Here is a 22,461-nt window from a genome sequence, read left to right on the forward strand (position 1 = left end):
AGAAACACTCAATTACCGGTGGAGGCACATTTCTCACAGGAGGGCCACTCTCTCTCCAATCTCTCAGTCCTGATCCTCAAGGGAAACTTACACAGCACTTCCCAGAGACGAGCCTATGAGCTCCATTTCATCAACCTGCTGGATACTAGAGATCATGGACTAAACATAGACATTGGATTTTTGATACATTACAATCTGCCTGGCAACTGACTCCCCAGCCCAGCCCAGCCTCTGGCTTGTTTACTTTTCATTCCATCCAGGAAGAGCACACACCAACTGCTGAAGCTTCCTTAGCCCGACGAAGGGTTTTTGAACCCGAAAGCTTGCTTAATAACTATTCTCCAACCATTTGGGTTGGTCTAATAAAAGATGTCAAATTCACCCAAGGAAACTTGTCTGCCTATGTCCTTAGACCAACACGGCTACAACCCAAACCCCTGCTAATATAATTCAGGATTTTGCTTTCTTAAATGGTATTGCTCATATGGTAAAAATTATATTAAACCATGATAGATCCATGCTGGTTTAATGTGCTTTTCAGCTGCAAAATCAAGTATTTAACAATATGATTTATTTATAGGTAACCTGGACAGCTCGTTGGATAATACAGTTATTTCTTTGTCCATAAATACTTCACAATCAAAATCTGCTCAAATAGGAAGAAAGTACTACACCAAACCTTTCGACGATTTGTGTAAGAGGTTTAAAAACTTGGATTGGTAAGAATCGTTACCTCCTCTGCTCAACTCTTTTTATACTGCTTATCCTCCTCCCCTGCCCCCCCCCCCCAAATTTAGGAAAGCCCTTAATAGGTTGGATAGCATGTTCAGTCTGATCCAGTAGTATATTACAGTACTGTGTACTCAGTTCAGCAGCTTTTTCGGTCCTCCTGTTACTTTGTTCAGTAATGATTTTGTAGAATTAAGTTTCATGTGTATGTGTTGGAATCAGCTAATGGGATGTGGGGATTATACTATAAAAAGAGGATGGGAGCAAAAAAGGAGAAACAGCTCAAATTGACAGGATTGTCTGAAATATCTTTAGAAAGAAGTTGGTTTCTGAAGATTCCAAAGAGATCATTTTAAAACCTTTTTATGCCAAAGGGTAAAGCAGCATATTGCTTCCTAAAGTTTCTTCTCTGGGTACCCTGTTTTAGGGGGTGGGGGGAGGGGACAGGCAGGAAATATGTTTTAGTCTGCATTAATTTTCCCATGCAAGTGAAGATTAAAAATAAAAAATGTACTTATCTATACCTGGCATTTTTCAGTGCATGTAGAGACTGGGATAACAGTCCTGGGCTCCATATGCACTGGCAAGTTGAAAGGCCAGCATCGAGAGGGTCCAGAGGAGGGCCAATTGTATGATCGGGGGGCAGCAGGGTAGGCCCTACAAGGAGAGGCTGCGGGACCTGAACCTGTTCAGCCTTAACAAGAGAAGGCTGAGGGGGGATCTGGTGGCCATCTGTAAACTTACCACGGGGGACCAGAGAGGAGTGGGTGAGACCCTGTTCCCCCGAGCGCCTCCTGGAGTAACAAGGAATAACAGCCACAAGTTGATTGAGAGTAGGTTCAGGCTAGTCATCAGGAGGCGCTACTTCACAGTCAGGGCGTCCAGGATCTGGAACCAGCTTCCAAGGGAAGTGGTGCTAGCTCAGGGGTGGGCAAAATGCGGCCTGGGGGCCAGATGCAGCCTGCCAGGTCATTTTATCTGGCCCGCAGGGCCCCTAAAAAATTTAGAAAATTAATGTTAATCTGCGCTGGGCTGCCTGTCATGCAGCCCTCGATGGCTTGCTGCAATTCAGTAAGTGTCCCTCTGCCCAAAATAATTGCCCGCCCTTGTGCTAGCTCCTACCTTAGGGGTCTTTAAAAGGAGGCTTGATTACCTAGCTGGGGTCATTTGAGCTTAACTTTAGTAGGGGTCATAAGAGCCCTGTATTCATTCCTGCCTAGGGCAGGGAGTTGGATTGGATGATCTCCTCAGGTTCCCTCCAACCCTACTTCTATGAATCTATAGCACTTCTTTTGTGAAGTGATCAGCCCCATTTTTTTTGCTAGTATTTAAAATCTGATGGATAACAATGCCTTTCATCCTGAAGAGATTTTAAATTACTTTGGAAATTACTTAATGTTGTCTATTTGTGTTCAGTAAAATATAGATAAGTTAAATTAAGAAACATTTGTATTTCTGTGCAAGTCTTCTTTAAATTGCATGCATAATAGTTTACAATGGCACTGAATAACTTCAAATTACTATCACTGATTTATATTTCTTAGCTTTGATGATGAGCTAAATTATCTTCATGATTCAAGTCAGCTAGAAGAAGAGGATATTGTAAATGTTTATGGAAATGATATAATTAAAAATACAGCCATGCACACAGAAACAGGTAAAACAAAATATTAATCATTATTGTCTCATAACTCTTATTTTTATGAAAAATCAAAGCTCGATTTAGAGTTCTCAGGGAATCCAATTAATATTTATTTTTACAGTTCATTAAAACTGTAACTGAGAAAATCTATTTCAATTTTGGTTGATAATATTTTATATAACTGCACTTAGTCCTTAAACTATTTCAGCAGATCCAGTCATGCTTTATAATTTACATACAAATAATAGCCGTTTTTTAAAGTCTTCTGGAAAGTATTTTCAGTTACTGCATATTGTTAGTCCACAATCAGATAAAATGAAAGCCATGGTAATATGGCAGACAAGGTTCTTTGGGTGAATCTGGTATCTTTTATTAGACCAACTTCATTTCACTTTTAAGAACAGGTGGTCCATATGACAGGGTGATCTGTCACTGGGTAAGAAAACAAAACAGAAAGTAAAAATCCAAGTACTTGGAGAAGAAGCTGTAATTACTATACTTTCCCAGAAAAATATAACTATGAAGTGTTCCAGTTGGCCCTAGGGCCCCTGAAAGACATTAATTTAATGTTGCCTTGGGATTTAATCCTGGATCCCAAGAATCTTGCCATGCCACACTTGCATAGCAGGAAGTGTGATTTTATGGATTGGGGATCAGATATTAATCGTGTCCTACTGGCACAGTCAGAAGTGCCCTTTCAACTTGCCAGTGCATATGGAGCCCAGGATTGTTATCCCAGTCTCCACATGCACTGAAAAATTGAAAGCCAGGCATGGTGCAACTCAAATGCGGGGAGCCAGTAGGCTCCCCCATCTTGGCAAGCTCAAAGCCAGGCCCCAGCAGTACCACTTGTACAGCAGCTATTGGCTCCCACACACTTGGCAGGGCCTGATGCAGGACTGCTGTTCATCTGGCTTTGAGTTTGCCAAGTAAGGGGGAGGTAGCGGACTACCTTCACCTACCACTTGTACAGCCATTTGGGTATCCTAGAGGTGGATTAGAATCTGGTTTTTTAAAACTAGAAGGTATAATTTTATTAAATTACACTGGTCAGAAAACTAATGATGAAAGATAATCAAAACGAATAGCTGGAAATAAGGTGTAAAGGTTTTCAATGAGTACTTGTTGCATGAATACGTCAGGACATATTGAGGTTAACTTTTCATGTTGGTACCTGGTACAGCAATGTCCAATTACAAAGCCTAAAAAATGTTTCCATTTTTCATGTACCAGGAATTACTCATTTAGTTTACTAGTCTAAATTACCAGGCTTACTTTTTATATAAAATGGTTTGTTATGTTTGTTTGTTTCTTAGATGTCACCTTACCATCTAATTTGGCAGCAAATACAGTCACAGGTAGCGATTACAATACCAGCAGTGATCTAGGAAGGAAGACTCGGAGCAGGCCAGAGACTAAAGCATTGAGTGGTCAGAGCTTGATACCATCTCATATCAAACAGATTTATGAGGAGTTATTTGTTATACATCAAAAACTGCAGGTACGAACTGGAAATGACTTAAGAGTTTACTAGATGCCTTTCCTAAGGAACTTGCAGTTGATGAAGACTACAAAAATTTGTCAGTGTCATCCACCCCATCAGTTTGATTAAAACTCTAATTTTTTTTAATATCACTGAATCATAGAACCATAGAACTGGAAGGGACCTGTAAGATCATCAAGTCCGGACCTCTGCCATGGGCAGGAAGTTATTGGGCTCAGACAGTCTTGACAAGGTGCCTGTCCAGCCTCATCTTGAACACCTCCAAGGAGGGTGACTGCACCACCTCTGCTGAGAGTGTGTTTTAGATTCCGGTGACCTGTACAGAGAAAAAGTTTTTTCTTATGTCTAGCCTGAATTTACCTTCTATTAGTTTATGCCCGTTGGTCCTCATCCTCTCTTGAGGTGCTTTCTTGAAGAGTTGTTCCCCTAGTTCTTGATGTACTTGTAGGAGGCTATCAAGTCACCTCTTAGCCTTCTCTTACTCAGACTGAACAGGCTCAGATCCCAAAGTCTATCCTCAGGGCCTACCCACCAAGCTTTGAACCATATGGGTGGTCCTTCTTTGTACCCTCTTGAGTTTATCCACATCCTTCTTGAAGTGTGGTGCCCAGAACTGGGCACAGTACTCCAGCTGAGGCCTCACCAATGCTAAATAGAGAGGGAGGAGTACCTCCCTGAATCTCTTGACCACACATCAGCTGATGCATGCCAGAGTTATATTTGCTTTTCTGGCGACCTCATTGCACTGTTGGCTCATGTTCATCTTCTGGTGGATCGTAACCCCCAGGTCTCATTCAGATTCTGAGCCAGCCAGTGGACTGCCACCCATCGTGTAGTTATGGTGAGGGTTCTTCCTACACAGGTGAAGTACCTTGCACTTCTCCTTGTTAAACCTCATCTGATTTTGTTTCGCCCATGAATCCAGTCTCTCAAGGTCATCCTGAATCTTTGCCCTATCCTCTCATGTGCCTGAATTTCCCCATAGCTTGATATCGTCCGCAAACTTAATAATTGAGCTTTCCACCCCCTCATCCAAGTCATTAATAAATATATTAAAGAGCACAGGTCCAAGCATCGATCCATGGGGGACACCACTGGAGCTGGGCCTCCAGGATGGGGCCATCCCATCGGTTACAACTCTCTGGGAGTGGCCTCTAAGCCAGTTGTCCACCTATCTCACTGCAGACTGGTCCAGCCCAGTACCCTCCAGTTTGTTTGAGAGAATCCTGTGGGAAAAAATCAAAGGCTTTACTGAAGTCTAAATAAATGATGTCAACCTCATATCCTTCGTCCAGATGGCAGTTACCTGGTCGTAGAAGGACACCAAGTTAGGCGTGATCTACCCTCGACAAAGCCATGCTGGTCATATCGTAACACCCCTTCAGTTACCAGCTTGTGATTGATGGCCTCCTCAACAATTTTTTTTAAAGATTTTACCTAGGGCTGAAGTCAGGGTGACTGGTCTGTAGTTTGCTGGGTCATCCCTCTTCTCTTTCTTTCTTAAAGATGGGCACCACATTGGCCCTCTTCCAGTCATCCAGGATCACTCCATAGTTCCATGATTCTTCAAACAGCTTGGCCAATGGTGCTGCTATAAGCTCAGTCAGTTCTTTCAGGACTCTCGGGTGCAGGTTGTCTGGCCCAGCAGACTTCAAAGCGTGCAAATGTTGTAGGAGATCCCTCACCTGTTCAGGACTGATTTCACATAACATCTTGTCTTCCTCATATTCCCTGGGCCTCTGGTCAGTTGAACAGCTCCCATTTGATTTCAGGAATACCGAGGTGAAGTATGTTTTTAGTACTTCTGCCTTTTCTTGGGGATTCACTATGGGCTGCACCTGATTATTCAGTAGAGGTCTCACAGTGGATCCCAATATTTTCTTGCTCCATATGTATCTGTAAAAGGACTTTTTGTTGTCTTTTATGCCGGTTGCCAGCTTGATTTCCATTCCGTTCCTGATATGCTGCTTTTTTCTTTGTCAATAGCTCCCTAATATGGTTGAGCCAAGTGGGTCTCTTGGCTCCTTTCCTGCTTTTTGTCTGCATGGGGATGGCTTGTTTTTGAGCTGTGAGAATTGCCTCCTTAAGGAAGCACCACTGTTCCTAGACTCCAAAATCTTCCAGTTGCTGGTTGCAGAGGGCCTCTCCAACTAGCCTCTTTAGCCTGCCAAAATCTGCCTTCCTGAAATCTAGGACTTCTGCTCTGCTGACTGATTTCCCAGTCTTACAGTGAATGGTGAACCTTATCAGGTCATGATCACTGTTGCCCAGAGTACTACCAATTCTCAGGTCACCTATGATGTCCTCCCCCTTGGTCAGCACTAAATCCAGAGTGGCCTTTCAGAAACAGATTGTCTGTTGTTGCCAAGAAGTTGGCTGACCTAGTGGCCAAATGGTCATCCCAAAAGATGTCAGGGTAGTTGAAGTCACCCATGACAATCATGTCTCTAGTGCGAGCTGCTTCAATAAGCTCTCTGGAGAATGCCTAATCACACACCTCCTCTTGGGAGGGAGGCCTGTAGTAGACTCCCACCATCAGGTCTCCCTGTCCTGGTCCCCTTTGTATCCTGACCCATTGGGTCTCAAGGGACCTTTCCCTGCTGTCAAACATAACCTGCAGGCAGGGGAACTGCTCTTTCACATAGAGGGCCACACCTCCTCCCTCCTTCTTGACCTGAAGCCTATAGCTTTCAGTATTCACTGCCCAGTCATGTGTGTCATCCTACCAGGTCTCCATCAACCCAATCGGATCGTATTCCTCGTCAACCAGGAGTGCCAGTCCCTCCTGTTTGTTTCTCATGCTTTTGGCATTCCAATAAAGACACTTAAGTTCCTTCCTAGTTGCCTCAGGTTTTCTGTCATGCTGCCTGTCTCTCAAGATTTTAGTACTTATCTGGATGTCTATAGCTTGAATGCCCTCCTGTGTGTCATTGCAGCTAGAGGATTCGTGCACAGCAGTGGAACCTGTTCCCCAGCCCCCAGACGTATCAAGTTTAAAGCCCACCTCAACAAGTTGGCAACTCTCATAGTGAAGAGCTTCTTCCCTCTGCCTGGTATCATAATACAGCATAAGAGACACTGGAAAACAAAAAGCTGGTTTAACGATGCAGCATTTCATTCTGCTTAGAGGCCAGGGAAGGGGACTATGAGTCTTCACATCTCTATTGTGCTGCAATTTAGGAATAATAGATTCTTCCAAGTGGTTGATAGCCTCAGATAAAAGACACTATGTAAATATATTGCAATTAGTAGTAATAGCCAACGTTTTTAGATGTAGGTACTTAATATTTGAGCACCTAAATGGAAGTGACCTCATTTTCAAAAGTGCTGAGTAGCCCCAGAGCATAACCAAGTCCATTGAAAGACTTTTTTGAGATGCTAATAGTATCTTTTGTGCTGTGTTTCTGTACATGAAAGGGAGACTTTACTCAGTGAACCTTGTATACAGTGTCTTCTTTTTATAATTGAAAATTATTTCTGGAGAAAACACCAATGTTTCAGTACAGATTAGGGTAATTTAATTTTTTTTTTTAAAGATTTTTTTTATTGTCAATTTTTAATACAGCAAGAAAATTCAGCACAACAGGAATACGCTCTGCAGCTTCAGAAACGAGAACAATTTTTAGCTGAACGAGAAGCATTGCTTTTCAGACATGAAGCTGCTTTGACTAAGATAAGGGGTGTTGAGGAAGAAGTCCATGCAAAATTTCAAATGATAAAGGAGGTATGTTAATCTGTTTATTACTTTGCACCAGCCATTTAAATTACATACAGATATCCTTAGCTTATTGTCATGTATAAAATTATCTTTTCTGTAAAGTGATTGGTGATTTTTTTTTTTCAAATTAAAAGTTATGTCAGTACAAAATAACATTGGTGTGTGGTATGTATTTTAGTTATGACATCTGCTTTCTCAAAGAGATGTCTTTAACAGTCTGTTTTCTGGATTATCTTTTGCTCTATTATGAAAACAAGATTACCTTTTTCTGAAAAAATACAGTAGACTTCCGACTTACACGTATATTGCGTTCCTGAGAAACTTTGCGTATGTTGAATTCACGTGACTCGAGGTGAATTTTCCCATAGGAAATAATAGAAAAGTGAGGGGTTGCGTTCCTTAGGCCTCACATTTATGACACCAAAGGTACCAAAATAAAACCTTTTTCAACCAATACTTTATTTATTCTATTACAAAAACATTGGTTGATTGAGTCGAGATAATGCTGTCCCGCTTCCTGAAGAACTTGTCCAAGGAAGACTACACCAAGCAGCGCCGCTTGTCCCTGTAAAGCTTTTCTGCTGCTTTTCCCCAGCTACATTTTCCTCATCAACCTGCTCAAAGCCCAAACTCTTAGCCATCTTGACGATCTCATGCCTTGCATCACTGATCAATTTATCAGCAGCGAAGCCTTGGAAATCATTCACAACAGCAGGCCAGATGATTTTCCAGACACCATTAAGGCACTGCTGTGTAACATCATTCCAGGCTTCTCTGATGATGTCTATGACCATCTTGATGTTACATTTCTTCCAAAATTCTTTGATGTTTGTCTTTTCCTTTGACTCTGTCTCATTGATAAACTTCTTGAAAGTCCTCCATAGATAATTGCTCTTGAAAGCTTGGTGTATTTTTCTGCTTGGGTGTTAATATTAATTCGTGTAAATGTGAGTCACGGGTAAGTCGAATACAGGTAAAATGGGGGTCTACTGTAATTAAATTTAACTATAGCCTGGATTACATGTAAGAAAGAAGAATTGGAGATTATATCGGTGCACCTCTAGTTTCAGTCGCATATCAGATCAGCACCGATAACAGGACGATTAACATTACCGCCAATCAGCTTTTTTTGGGCCGATAATGTCACCGTTAAATGCCGCATACACATATGCAGCCATAGCATGCAAGCTGCCAGAAATGCAGCCTGGCAGCATTGAGAGCAGTGTCCTGCTGATAAGTCTGTGGGGGGCAGGGGAGGGGCATGCAGATTGAGGCCCTCACAGTGAGAGAAGGAGTGGGGTAGGGGCAGGTGCTGCCCAGCAGGGACAGAGTGTGGGATTCAGCCTCAGGCAACTCATCCAGGGGACATGGGGAAGGTGGAGAGGAGGGACAGCCCCCTGGGGGAGGCATGGGGGGCATGTGCCCCCCGGATTTGTACGCGGTGAGGATGGGCTGCCTGCTGCAGGCTTGGGGCCAGGGGCCCTAGGGCAAACAAAGAAAATGCCTATATGCTCTTTGAAAATTAGGTCCTCTATGTTAACATTAAATGGTACTTATTTTCAATCATACTGATATCAGAAGTTGTTTCTAATGTATTCTGTCATCAGTCATGTTTTAAAAGTTCTTATTTTTATAGCAATATGAGACAGAAGTTAAACAGCTGTCAGATGCATTGAGAGAGAAGACTAAAGAAAACAAGAGGCTCAAATCATCATTTGACACTTTGAAGGAAATGAATGACTCCTTAAGAAAACAGGCAAGATTGGTATTTATACCAGTTCAAGAACAATTTGGAATTTTCTAAATATAATTTAAAATTGGTTCTAAAATGTCATATTTTCAGCCCTATTGAGCAAAATTTAGATAATGGAGATAATCTTCTGTTTCCTTTCCTAAAACTTGAAATGTAATTGATTTCTTTTTTTATCATTTCCAAATACTGAAAAAATTGCAGTTATTCTTCTGAAGGTCTAGCAATAGGTCATTCATATGCAAAAAGATGTCATAATATCTTCTCAAACAAATGGACATCTCAGGGATAAAATCCTGAAGGAAAGGGAAAGAATGCAACTCTAGCCTTATTTATAATATAGGGAGGTGCTTGTGCATGCCAGGGTGTTGTGGAATTCTCCTTTTGCTGCTAAACTGTATTATATAATCAGTTCTATATATTTCTAGCATATGTGGTTGCAAAGAAAACTTAGAAAATATAAATTGTGTGTAATGGTATGACTCCCCACTATTGTCTTTATGAATTCACACAAATTTTCATCTTCAGATATTTTCACTATTTTATCATCCAGCTAAAGTGTTTAACCCACTCTGTAATTATCCTTACTGTTTTCCTATCAACTGCCAAATCCATTGACTTCCTTCAGCACATCTTCTGTAGTGTGGGTGTCTGTGCTGTCAGTACAGAAATCTGTGGTTTATCACATATGGGGCAGTATAAAGTAAATAACCTATGCTGCTTCTTCTGTTGTTCAGTTTAACATTTAGTCAAACAATTTTAAATTTGAAGGGAGAAGATGAAGAATTTATTTTGTCTGCTGCTACAGCATGCTGCAAAATCTTCTAACTGCTGATTTATATTCAGCTTACCCTGCAGAGTAATGATAAGAGTTACCAAGTGGGAGACTTGGCTACCTCAAGCTGTCTTTGCACAAATACTCTATAGAGAATTTTTTCAGCATTTGGGGAAGGAAAGTAATAGTACATTTGCTTTTTTACATTTCCACTTTTTGGTGACTGATCATTGAACATTTTTATAATCTCATTCTGCTTCATACCACTAGGTTGAGAAAAAATAAGTATTAGTAACTGGACTATAGTTTTGTAGCTCTACATAGAGGGCCTTGTTGCACTTGTTTTGAGTAGTTGCATGGCAATGTTTACTTCAAACCCTAAATAAACATCTCATACACTGCTGCTAGAGGACTGGTGAACAGGCCTCCCAGCAGGCTTCACTGAACTTTGAGGCTTTCAGTGGGTGCTTGGTGTGGTACTGTGTGGTCTGGGGTTGCCCCCTCCACCTCTCCAGGCAGGTGGGGGGGTTGCCTTGGGCTCGATACCACCCTGGGAACAGTAGAGTTTGTGTAGGTGACTAGACAGGCCCTTGGAGTGGGTGGGGCTGGATGTAGTGTATCCTGGGATGCTGGAGGGCTGAAAATTGCTTATATTATCTCTGTGGAGCAAGCTAATGGTAGATGTGCATGTGTTACTTAATACGATCTAGAGATACTCCTTGCCCAAAGAGTAATAAATTTGCTATGATACTAGAAAACTTGGCATGTTTTGCTGCTTGGACACATGGATGCTCATGTTTTAAGTGCATTTAACATTTGAGACATGGCCCTTAGATTTTCATATGCTCATTTTGCTGTAATAGTGTTATTTCAGAGAGATTCTTTTTTTCACAGAGGTTGGTTTTTGGATAAATGAATTATATGTGTAGTGCTTTGAAAGTAATAAATATACCCTTAATCATTACTCAGTAACATGTATGTATCTATATACCGCATAATCACTAAGATAACTCTGTATGTTATCTTCAAAATGAAATGGAATTTTTTAAATGTAAGACTTTAGTATTTGGCTGTGCCTATGTATAATAGAAATCTAGTGTTTAGATTGTGAGTTTTCAGTTTACAAAACATAGCTAATTGTTGTACTTCACATTGATTATAGACTTCAAGCTCTTGCTAGCCTCTTGCTGGTAAGGTTATTTTATGAAGAAGTCCATGATTTTGAATTTTTCACATTTAGAGGATGTAACCATGATATTTTGATTAATAAATCTGATATTCTAGAAAGACATTAAATGATTTTGGAACAACCTTTACATAAAAAAGAATGAATTTTGAATCCATGGATTTTTTAAAATTTTTTTTTACTCTTGTAGTTAAGTGATGTGAGTGAGCAGAACAAGAAGTTGGAAGTTGAAGCAAGAAAAGTTCAAGCCCGGTTAGAGAATTTACAAGTAAGATTTGAAGATCTTCCTTATTGCTTCGTCTCTTGTAATAGACAAGTCAAATATAATTTATTTATATGCTGTCTTATAGAGAAAGCATGAGTTTTTGATAATACAGAAGTCAAAAGATGTTTCTCAAGCAATGCAACAAAGTAAACCTGTCAAGCAGGAAAAAATGGTATCAACATCAAAAATTGCTAAGGTAAGGCATGAGCAAAATAGAAAGAAAGCCCTTCTCTCTTATTAAATGTCATTAGATATTGGTTTCTTTTTAAACATCCATTTCCTTTGCTTTTCCTGCATGACACTAGTGAAACTCATTTACTGATTTTATTTTTTTGCATCAAGGAAAAGGATTAAAGTCTTCAAGGCAATAGAGCACTGGAATTGAAATGTAGATAAATTAGAGTATAGAGATGAAAAAAAGTGTTTAACAAAGAAGTAGTACACCAACACAATAACCTTTTTCTTTTGTGTTGTATATCATCTCGTCCTCTCTTTCATCCCCTTTTCTCTGTTGTACTGTCTTGGGGTTGGAAAGTACTTAAGTGGGTGCATCTACACGTGTGCTTTAATGCTCAGTAGACTATTTTACTCCTCATTAAAGCGTCACATAAAAAAGTGACATTATGCTGATGCGCAATAAAATAATCTACTGTGCATTAAGCATCACTAAAAAGGCATGCAAATGCACTACTGAACAATAGCACAGTCTAATGCGCATTAATTTAGTATCTCACATTGGAGGTATTAAATTTTAATTCGCATTAGAAAAGGTGCATTCATGCACATGTAGATGCATCCAGTGTATTTTCATACTTCTGCAATATATACCACAATATCTTTATATCTATTTTGCAATAGTTAACCAAAAAGGAAAACTAGTAAGTTATGTCGTGTACAAGAAGATTAACTCTGAAAACTTCCATAGGTGATTGTGCTTCTAGTAAGGAGAAAATAAAATTAATACAGATGTGTTCAGTATTAATTGTAGTATGATTAGCTTCTTTTCTATCTTGGAAGGTACTTTTTTTTTTTCTTCTATCTTGATAGTTACTCTTTGGCCTTTAGTTAGTATTCTGTAATATTTCACTACTAGCCAGTTGCCTGTCATGAATGACACAGTGTTTCAGGGAGTGTTTACATGGCACCCCCTGCTCACCCTTCAGGACCAGCCATGTAAACAGTCTCTCCGCCACCGCCACCTCTTCCTCCAGCCTCTAGCGCAGAGGCTCCCTCCCCCCCATTTGCCTGCCCACCTCCCTCACAAAGCAGCGGGGCTTCTCTCCACCCGAAGAAGCAGTGGCTCCTCCTCCCTCCCCATCTACCTGCCTCCTGCAGAGCAGCGGGGCTCCTGCTTCCCTGCCTGAGGAGCCTGAACCTCCGCAGCCAATTGCCATGGTCCCTCTAAGCAGCACATACGCAGTTCCCCAAAGGCGTTACAGACAGACAGACAGACAAAGCCCGTTATCATATTAGAATGGTGAGGGCTGCCACAAACTTCCTTGAAAGCATTTTTTTTCCCTGATAAGCCTGAAAAGAATATTATTCTTTGGGACTGAGTTTATATATTGGAGAAGGCAAAATTGGTAAGTGTAATACTGTGATGTCTTGTTCTTCTTTCCTCTGTATTTAATCATTATTGGACTGTTCAGTGGAAGTTACTGAGGTACATTTTAACAGCTGTGAGATCCATACAAGTGATGTGAATTTTTTTTAGTGCATCTGAATTTTCCCAAATAAAAGTGGCAACATTCAAACTTTCTGTGAATTTGTAGTTGTCTTTCATATCCTTTCCTGATTCTTATGAGCAGACTGATAAAAATGGATCCATTTTTGTGTATGAAAATGCTTTCCCAGGATCTGTTATTATGTGTCTTTTTACAGAATATGTATACATGTGCTGTACTGTGCTATTCAGTAAACGTCAGAAATAATAGCATAAGCCAGGGGTCAGCAACATTTTTGGGCAGAGTGTCAAGAATACTTGCGCTTTACTAACAAAGTCATGGCAAATGCTGATTGGTTATATCGTAGCTATGCTTATGATGTCATATTTTCTATATGAACTTGCCTAACCTGTTGTACGAGGTCAGACCTCTTCACAATTCTCCAGTTGTGTATGAGTCTGTCCAGAATGCACTCTCTAATAAACCAAGCTTCTGCTGACCTGACCTAAAGTTTGCTGTGTGTGTTTACCACGACACTGTGTCCCACTGGCACCCATGCCAGGGATTGCCTACCCATGGCATAAGCTCTTTTGTTTGAGACCCTCCAAATATATTTAACAAAATGTTCAAAACTGTTGTTTTTATACTGTGACATATCAGTCTCTTCTGATCGAAAGGTCTTAATATTGAACAGTATGCTTCAGATAAGCATTGTCAACTTGAAGACTAAAATATTTAATGTTATGGATGTGTTACAGGTACCACTTAATTTGCATGTTTATGACCTGTTAACTGTTCTTATGGATTGGATCTCAGATCAGTACCTCAGTAAAATGAAAGCTGAGGAAGAAAGAGAAGACAGTCACAAAGTGATGTGCACCTCCCAAAAAAATTACACACAAGAGAAGTGTGCAAAGGTAAAAGAAAATTAAAAGGTTTGGATTTCTGTTTTTGTTGTGCAATTTTGTTTGTTTGTAAGATTTACTTTTACCTCTAGCCAAGAAAGGGATAGTATGCTGTAGAAATATAGAAGATAGCTACATAGGCATCTTTACATAGTGACCCATCCTTATTTCTCCAGAGTACTTATATAAGATGTACTTTTCAAATTGTTTTCGTCCCAACAGGAATGGGATGCGTTTCCTGTGGTCTGTTTCTAGAGGCTTCATAAAAAAATACAGACACATTTGGAGGTTTGAACAGTGTCTAGCAGCTTTATAGTTATCTGAATATCAAATAGTTTACCTTAACCTTAACTTAGGCCTCTCAACCTCTTAATCCCTCTTTGCATTATCCTTTACTAAATTATTTTCCCCCACCGCTATCAGTTATGGATATTGCTTGAGTTGATAGAGAATAGTTTGGTGTTATAGACAGGACAGTGGTCCAACACAAAAATAGTTGGCAGAATTAATACTGTTATACATAATGTGCGCTTATGATTGGAGAAGTAGAATGGAATAGTTGGGATGGAAGGGACTTGGAAGGGAGATGGAGCATAGATATGTTTGGGCTAAGTGCCCACAAATATTCTCTGTCTGTATGTAAAACATTATATGATTGTATTAGGTATCAAAACTTCAGTATAGCATAAAAATCTGATAAAAGAGATTAATTCCTGATGAATACATGTAAATCTCTTTTTGTGTTCAAAAGAGTAACAGCTGTTACTGTGGAAAAAAAAGTTAGAAATGGCTAAAAGTCCCGTTCTGTCTTTCTGTAAAAACAAAACAAAACAAACAAAAAAACCCAACTCCCCCTCCTTTGCACCACACACACTCAAAATCCTGCTCTATCAAGTTTTTATAAATAATAAATATTTAGCAAATAAATATTGATTTTTGAAAACATTGTTTTTTTAAAGAAATAATCATTGCTTATCAAAAATATTAACAAGAAAAGTAAGACTACCTTGAATAAATTCTAGCCAGAATCTGATTTGGAATATCTGAAAATTTTATGAAGAGAAACTGAACTAGTTACATGGAGAAATCAAAGCACATTCAAACTAATGTTGTGTAATCATGTGCATTATGACCCAGCTACCTAAAACGAGAGAGAGAGAAAATTTAACACCATTTTTTAATGTGTGTTTCCTAATTGGGGGTGCTGTGCTACAAAATGTTCCCATAAGGTTTTTCAATTTAATACTTTTACTACATTATTTGGTAGGCAGTTTTAAAAATAAAAATAATCTAAGATATACCCTATTATTACAAAACAGGGTTTTATGAGTTGTTTACTTAGCAATATTTATGCTCTTTAAAATTTTTGTAAATGTTTCTAGCTCCTACCTATGGTTGCCGAGCAACTTCAGTGGATGCCATTTGTAAACCCTCAACTGCATAGGCCTGTGATTAAATTTATTTACTGGGCTCTACGGCATCTAGACAGTGGGACACAGGTAAGACGAGTATCTACTTACAAGAAAATTCTTTAATATTTCATTTTCAGAAGGTGCTCAAATACTACAGTATTAGATGAAAGGACAATTTTCAAGATAGTATTAAAGATCCTGCAACCTTTAGAAAGTACACATCCAAATAATTTGTCACAAGCAAGGAGCAAATGAAAGAAAAATAAGTCTCTCATTAAAAGAGTGTTTTGCTGTTATTTCATATTCAAGGATAGACCCAAGCTGCCCTGGTACTTATATGGCTCATATTGTAACAGTATGTGAGCATCTACAAACATTATTACATTTATCTTCACAACATCCTTGTTGACTAGAAAAAGAAGTATTTTTACCTGCATTTTTGGGTTGTTAATTTAGGCATACAGATTGTGATTTGTTTAGGCTAGTACAGGAATTATGCAGCAAAGCAGAAAAGGGAATGCAGATCATCAGTGCTGCTGTTCAGTGCCTTAACTATAAGGCCCCTTCTTCGTTCCTTAGGGTAGATTTCTGAAGTATATAAAAGTGTATAAAAATATGAAAGTAGTTGCATAATAGAAGCGCAATGGGTATTATATGGCATTCTCAATATTACAAGCAAAAAAGTGAAAAATTAACATTATTTAGAATTCAAAAGGCAGTTAAAGAGTAAATTATTTTGTACTAAAAAGAAAATGGTCTTAAACAAAAGATCCTCTTGAAGCATTTTGTCAAGTTCGGTGACTTAGACGAGGGGGTGAACAGCACCTTGTTCAAATTCGCAGATGACACAGATGTGAGGAGAAGTGGGCACACTAGAAGGGAGGGACAGGCTGCAATTGGATCTGGACAGGTTACAGGGGTGGGCAGATGAGAATAAGATGGGATTCAATACTCAAGTGCAGGGTACTGCACCTGGGGAGGAAGAACCAGCAGCATACGTACAGGCTGGGGAACTCCCTTCTTGTCAGCACAGAGGCAGAAAAGGATCTTGGAGTCATTATAGACTGCAAGATGAACATGGGCCACCAATGTGGGGATACAGTCAGGAAGGCTAACCTCACTCTGTTATGCATTCACAGATGCATCACGAGCAGGTCCAAGGAGGTGATTGTCCCCCTCTATATGACACTGGTCAGTTGGAGTACTGTGTCCAGTTCTGGGCGCTGCACTTCAGGAGGGATGCGGACAACATCGAGAGGGTCCACAGGAGGGCCACTCGCATGATCAGGGGGCAGCAGGGCAGACCCTATGAGGAGAGGCTACAAGACCTAAACCTGTTCACCCTCCACAAGAGAAGGCTGAGTGGGGATCTGGTGGCCATCTATAAACTTGCCAAGGGGGACCAGTAGGCAATGGGGGAGTCCCTGTTCCCCCGAGCACTACTGGGAGTAACAAGGAATAACGGCCATAAGTTGACAGAGAGTAGATTCAGACTAGATATCAGGGGGCACTACTTCACAGTCAGAGCGGCTAGGATCTGGAACCAACTTCCAAGGGGAGTGGTGCTTGCTCCTACCCTGGGGGTCTTCAAAAGGAGGCTAGATAGACACCTTGCCGGGGTCATTTGACCCCAGCATTCTTTCCTGCCCATGGGAGGGGGTCAGACTTGATGATCTGCTCAGGTCCCTTCCAACCCTACGTACTGTGAAACTATGAAGTTCATAATGGAAGTTCTCCTAGAAACTTACTTAAAGAAGCATAGATGGGGCTCCTGTTTGGGTCCTAATGCCCACGCTTAACTCGGTGCTTGAAGTCTTGTTCATTTCATTGAGACTGCTTAGTGTACGTAAACAGAAGTACATACATAGTCTTTGCAGATTTGGAGTTTCTTTGAATAAATGTTGATGAAAGTAAAAAAATATATTTTATGGGTATCTCTGTTTCTTTTTGTTTGGATCTTATTAAAGGTTTGTTATGGCAAGGAAGGCACATTCTTTCTCCAGTTCAAGACAGGCTGAGAGGAAGATGCAAATATTTTCTACCAGATTTCACAGAACAACGATCAACTTTATATTACAAAACCAGATAGGCAGAAGGCAAGGCACCTTGCAGACTGTTTCATTCAGAGAGGCATGAACTTTTGTAGGCTACAGCTTACATCATCAGATACTATGAATGGTCTTGCAGAGAGCAGGGATAGAGGGTAGAAAAGAACAAAATTATTTAAATACAAAGGACAGGGAAGTGGGGAGGAAAGAAAGGGACACTGTGGAGAGGCAAATGCGGATTGAAGAGATCAAAAGGGATAAACAAAGCAGATAAACCATTGAGGCTAAGTACAGACAATAATAAAGCTTGAGGCTGAATTGATTCAAATTAGGCAGCTTCCTCTAAGCTGCGTAGGTTGAACCAGTAACCAACTGAACTGACAGTCAGTTTTTAATTGGGAAAGGCAGGGGGAGGTCTGCACTGACCTAGGCAAGTAGGCATGGAGCGCTAGAGCACATCTCCCAGCCTGCTGGCCATTGCCAGCCCAGCCAAGTGTCCCCAGGCCCCTGCTGTCCCTCCACAGGGGGGTCAGGAGCCCACTGTCCAGGTGGTAGCCCACCTTGGGGGAGCCTCCCCTCAGGAAGTTTCCCCCAGCCTGAGTTCCCCAGCCCAGGCAGGCCTGGGGAGCTACAGGAAATTTCAAGTTTGAAATTCCCCTTCCCCTTTCAAGTTTGACCTAAATCAGTTGAGTCTGATACTACATCCAACCAGGTTTATCTTAAATCGTTTTTGGTCATTTTGAAAAGTGGTTTATATGCACTGAACTTCTGTTCTGTTACAGGTTTAAACCAGTTTCCAATCACTTAAATCAGTTTATGTGTAAGTTCTGTCCATAGCCTGAGGAACACGGGGGTTATAGAAGGCAGTTCAGGTAATGGGATAAGACTGCGAAGTCTCTGTTGAGACCATAATTAATGCAATTCAAGCTATAGATTATTTTTTCATTTGCAAGTGTGCATTCAAGTTGTTTAAGAACAGGTACTCTGAGGTCAGTGATGGAATAAAGTGTTATGCCATGGGCTTTTGTGTCTTCCTGGAAATGATAGCAGATCAGTGTCACTTCATTCTTTCATGTAGGGATGGCCCCATGTATCCAAGGTAGACACCACTGTGAGATGGTGATAGCACATATATCATTGGTACAGGAGCAGCTTCATGAACCCCAGGATGTTATGATACATGTGGTTGGGTCCAATGATGATATGGGTTGTATTTCAATAACTTTATTCTCTTCTGTTTAGTACTCCTGCTTTCTGCAAGGCTATGTATAGCATCTGATGAAGTAGTCTAGTAGTCTTTTTTTATTAAAGTAGTCTGTAGCCTATAAGAGCTCATGCTTCTCTGAACAAGTGTCACCCTGCCTTGCCTTCTGCCACAGCTGATAATCAAAGCAGGATGATTTGAAGGCTGCCATGGGGTTGCAGTCTGGGCTTAGAATTTTCTTAATTTTGTAATCTTATTTGTACCTCAAAATTATTTTAACACTAGCTACATGGTCCCGATTACACTCTGACTCTTGTGCGGGGTCTGCGATGGTGGCAGTTGGAAGCCAGAAGGAGCCACTGCCACTGCCTGAGTTGATTAGTCTCTTATGGGGAGGCTCAGCCCCACTGAGCTCCCCCATAATTCAAACCCTGACTAGCTAACCTGAATTTTAATACTTGATTTACCATTACCTGTTTACATGTTACAAGGGAACACAAATAAATAGAATATTATTTATAAATAGAATATTTTAAAGAACATCTTCAATTGTTTAAATATTTTACAATGGGTATATTGTTTAACAGCATGCAACTATGACATCAACAATGAGGAGACTTGGTGAAGATGTATTCAGAGGAATAATAAGTAAGGGAAATCAGCATAGTTCTTCTGAACAACCTACTGACAATAAGCCAAAGTCAGCTGCTTTCTTTAAGAGTTCCATTTTGCCTTTGAGATTTGTGTCAACTTTAATAGTACTCAAAACAGTAACACAAGGTAGGTTCTGAAATGCCTTTACTATGCTTAAGAAGCAGCCTGTTTCTGGAAAAAAATCAAAATATAAAACCTATCACCTGCTTTATATTACGATGGTATCAGTTGATACTGTCTTCTAAAGTGAACTAGGTAGTGTAAAACCTGCTACTTTTTAAAAAGTTGTCATATTTCCTTTTCAGGCCAGGAGTGTTTGAGTATTCTGTTCTGGTTTTTTGTACGTGCCCTGAGAAGGGTGGGCAGTTGCAGTGCTCTTGATCCTGTCGCTCTGACATTCCTGTGTAGTAGACCTGGATAGTTTTATAGATGACCTCCTGAAAAGGAGAATAATTGCTAGAGAAATTGAATTAGGACAGAAGATATGTCATGAAACTGATAACTCTACCAGTTAAGCAGAGCTGAAACCTAGGCTGGTATCTGTGCCATTGCAGTACATATCTTAGCTATCTTCTGTCTTGCCCCACACTTTCCCATCTCCATTGCTGCAGTAAGTCACCAGTACTCAAATTAAAACATTATGCACTTGGATGGAGTGTGAACATGCCAGTTCTTTGAGTGATTGTTCACACAAATCCCAGTCTTTGTTTCTTGCATGTGATATTTAAAAAATTGGGGATAGTATTTGGATCTTTTGTCTTTTTCCCTATGTGTGATTGCAACTCATTTCTTTCCATTTAAGGACATAAAGAGCAGGGTGGGCCCAACCATTCCCTCGGATCCTTGTTATATGTAGTTTTGAGATGGAACCCTCGACAGTGGATGCTTCTTTTGAATGTTGTATGATTTTAAGTTAGCTTAATAGTCAGTAGTATTAAAGTTTCCATTTTACTGTAGAGCCCCATAACAACTGAATTCTGTGTTTGTGAAGAACCTGAGGAATAGTTGTGCCTGGTATGTCCTGTACAACATTAGGTAGGTGGGGACAGAAGAGTGGCTTCAGTAAAGACTGGTAGTTAAAAAGAATCTGATTTTCTGTTCATGAAGAACAGAAGAATCTGTGGAGATCACATTGTGAAAAGCAGGGTGACTGATCTTTCAGGAAGTTGCATAGTGATTATTAGTGTCATTTTTTAGTTCTTTTCCTGTACACTAGAGGCTCAGGGGCACTTCTGGGCCCATGCTGTTAGGAGCAGGCATAAAGAATAGCTGCTGCATCCCTACAGCTATTTGTGAGGGCTATGTTGTCTCCGAACCAGGAGTTTCCAAAAGCAAGAACAGGTTTTATTTTTACACTTTTTTTTAATGGGTCAGAGAAATGTTTTGTAAAACAGAAAGATAAGGAACTACATCATTTGGAAAATTCATAGTGGGGTACAGAGAACTTTGCCTTCAGCCTGCCAGTATAAATCCATTGCAGAAAGTCAGCTTTTTGTTCACTGTCTACTTAGACACTTATTGGACTTGCATGAAACATGTTAAAATATTTCTAACCAATTCTAGATTAGTTCTAGTGGGATAAAATCTACATTATAAACTATAGTCTCTCTTGACATGTTGATTAGTAGTCCTGGAAGGGAGGTCAAAGATTTAAAAACCCTGGAGATTTTACCCATACTTTTGTACATAGAAGGTTTCCCTGCTATGAAGATGTATATTGTATGGGTTTGGTTTTACGATTTTTTTAAGAACTACATTATTCTCATTAATGGAAGGAAGCAATCTCACTATATTTCAAATGTAATAAGTGCTTTTAAACTGGGATTTATATTTCTGGAGACCCCTACTGAGAATAAATAAATACCTGTTAAGAAAATGATTGTATCAGTCTAAACATAAAAGCCATTTCATAGCATTTTGCTTTTTTACTAGCATGTTGTAAGATATGTTCTACCAAAATATCAGCAAAGTATTACAGTATTTACTAGGGTTGTGTGAAGCTTTGGTTACCAATTCGATTCAGAGGAGATTTGGGCCGAAAAGGTCTGAATCGAATCCAAAGCCTCCAAATCAATTTGGAAAAGGTTTGGAGGTTTGGATTGGCTGGGGAGAGGGAGGCACAGCTGGGCAGCTGTAGGTTCTCCTGCAGGTCCTCTGGCTGTGCCTGCTTCTCTCTGGGTAGGGAAGCCACGGGAGAAGCCCCCACGGCTTCCCTGCCCAGATCCATCCCCTGCCCAGCCCCAGCCTGGTCCTGTCACTTTAAAAAAAGAAAAAAAGCCCTGCACTCACTGGTTGCAGCAGCGATTGGGGCCTCTGAGGGCTCATAGCAGAGCCTCCGCATCCAGCGTGGGACAGGGGAGGTCAGCAGGGATTTCCCCCCCTCCCCCCCCCGGCAAACGTGTGGCAGCTGCCCCATGGTGTGGGTGCAGCCTGACTCAGCAGGGTGCCACACACTGTTTGGGAGCTGGGGTGGCTCCACACATCAGCCGGAGCTTGGTACTGCTCAGCCCCAGCGGCCCCAGCTGGGGGAAACGGGGGAGCAGGGACTGCACAGGAGGCTCTGCCACGTGGCCCCAGAACTCCCACAGCCACTGCTACTGCTGGTAAGTGCAGTTTTTTGTTTGTTCCAAGACTGCTGGGGCTGGGCCAGGAGGCCATCAGGGGTGGGGCCGAGTGGCGGGGAGGAGGGCGATCGGGGAGCAGGGGCAGCATGTGGGGGCTCTGCCAGGATTCGGTGATTCAAATTGCTGTCCTCCGAATCCAGATCTGAATCGAATACTTCCCTGTTTGCACAGGCCTACTATTTAAATTGTGATTACTCTCTCACTGAAAAGCACTAGTTTTTTTTGCTATCCATCAGATGAGATGTTCAGTAAGAAATGTGTTATCTTGTGTTTCTTCTAAAGTGTCTTAAATCCAGTAGGTGGCACTATAACTAAAGCTTTTCTACTGCAAACATTTTTCCATTTTATGAATTCTCACTAATACCGAGTGTTAGTATCCCT

The 22,461-nt window shown here is 40.7% G+C and overlaps 1 protein-coding gene across 2 annotated transcripts in view; it reads left to right on the plus strand.

Moving 5' to 3' along the window:
* Positions 1-22,461, plus strand: part of CCDC138 (coiled-coil domain containing 138) — a 60,502-nt gene that overhangs the window by 6,715 nt on the left and 31,326 nt on the right. For both annotated transcript variants that reach the window (XM_025213564.1, XM_006031890.3), the window contains 10 exons: positions 581-719; positions 2,274-2,386; positions 3,688-3,872; positions 7,441-7,599; positions 9,230-9,349; positions 11,495-11,572; positions 11,655-11,765; positions 13,992-14,150; positions 15,521-15,637; positions 19,390-19,582. In XM_025213564.1, coding sequence (XP_025069349.1) covers positions 581-719; positions 2,274-2,386; positions 3,688-3,872; positions 7,441-7,599; positions 9,230-9,349; positions 11,495-11,572; positions 11,655-11,765; positions 13,992-14,150; positions 15,521-15,637; positions 19,390-19,582 — 1,374 coding nt within the window. The remainder of the gene's footprint in view (positions 1-580; positions 720-2,273; positions 2,387-3,687; positions 3,873-7,440; positions 7,600-9,229; positions 9,350-11,494; positions 11,573-11,654; positions 11,766-13,991; positions 14,151-15,520; positions 15,638-19,389; positions 19,583-22,461) is intronic.

This window comes from Alligator sinensis, unplaced genomic scaffold (assembly GCF_000455745.1).
Source record: "Alligator sinensis unplaced genomic scaffold, ASM45574v1 scaffold1232_1, whole genome shotgun sequence".
NCBI classification, from domain to species: domain Eukaryota; kingdom Metazoa; phylum Chordata; order Crocodylia; family Alligatoridae; genus Alligator; species Alligator sinensis.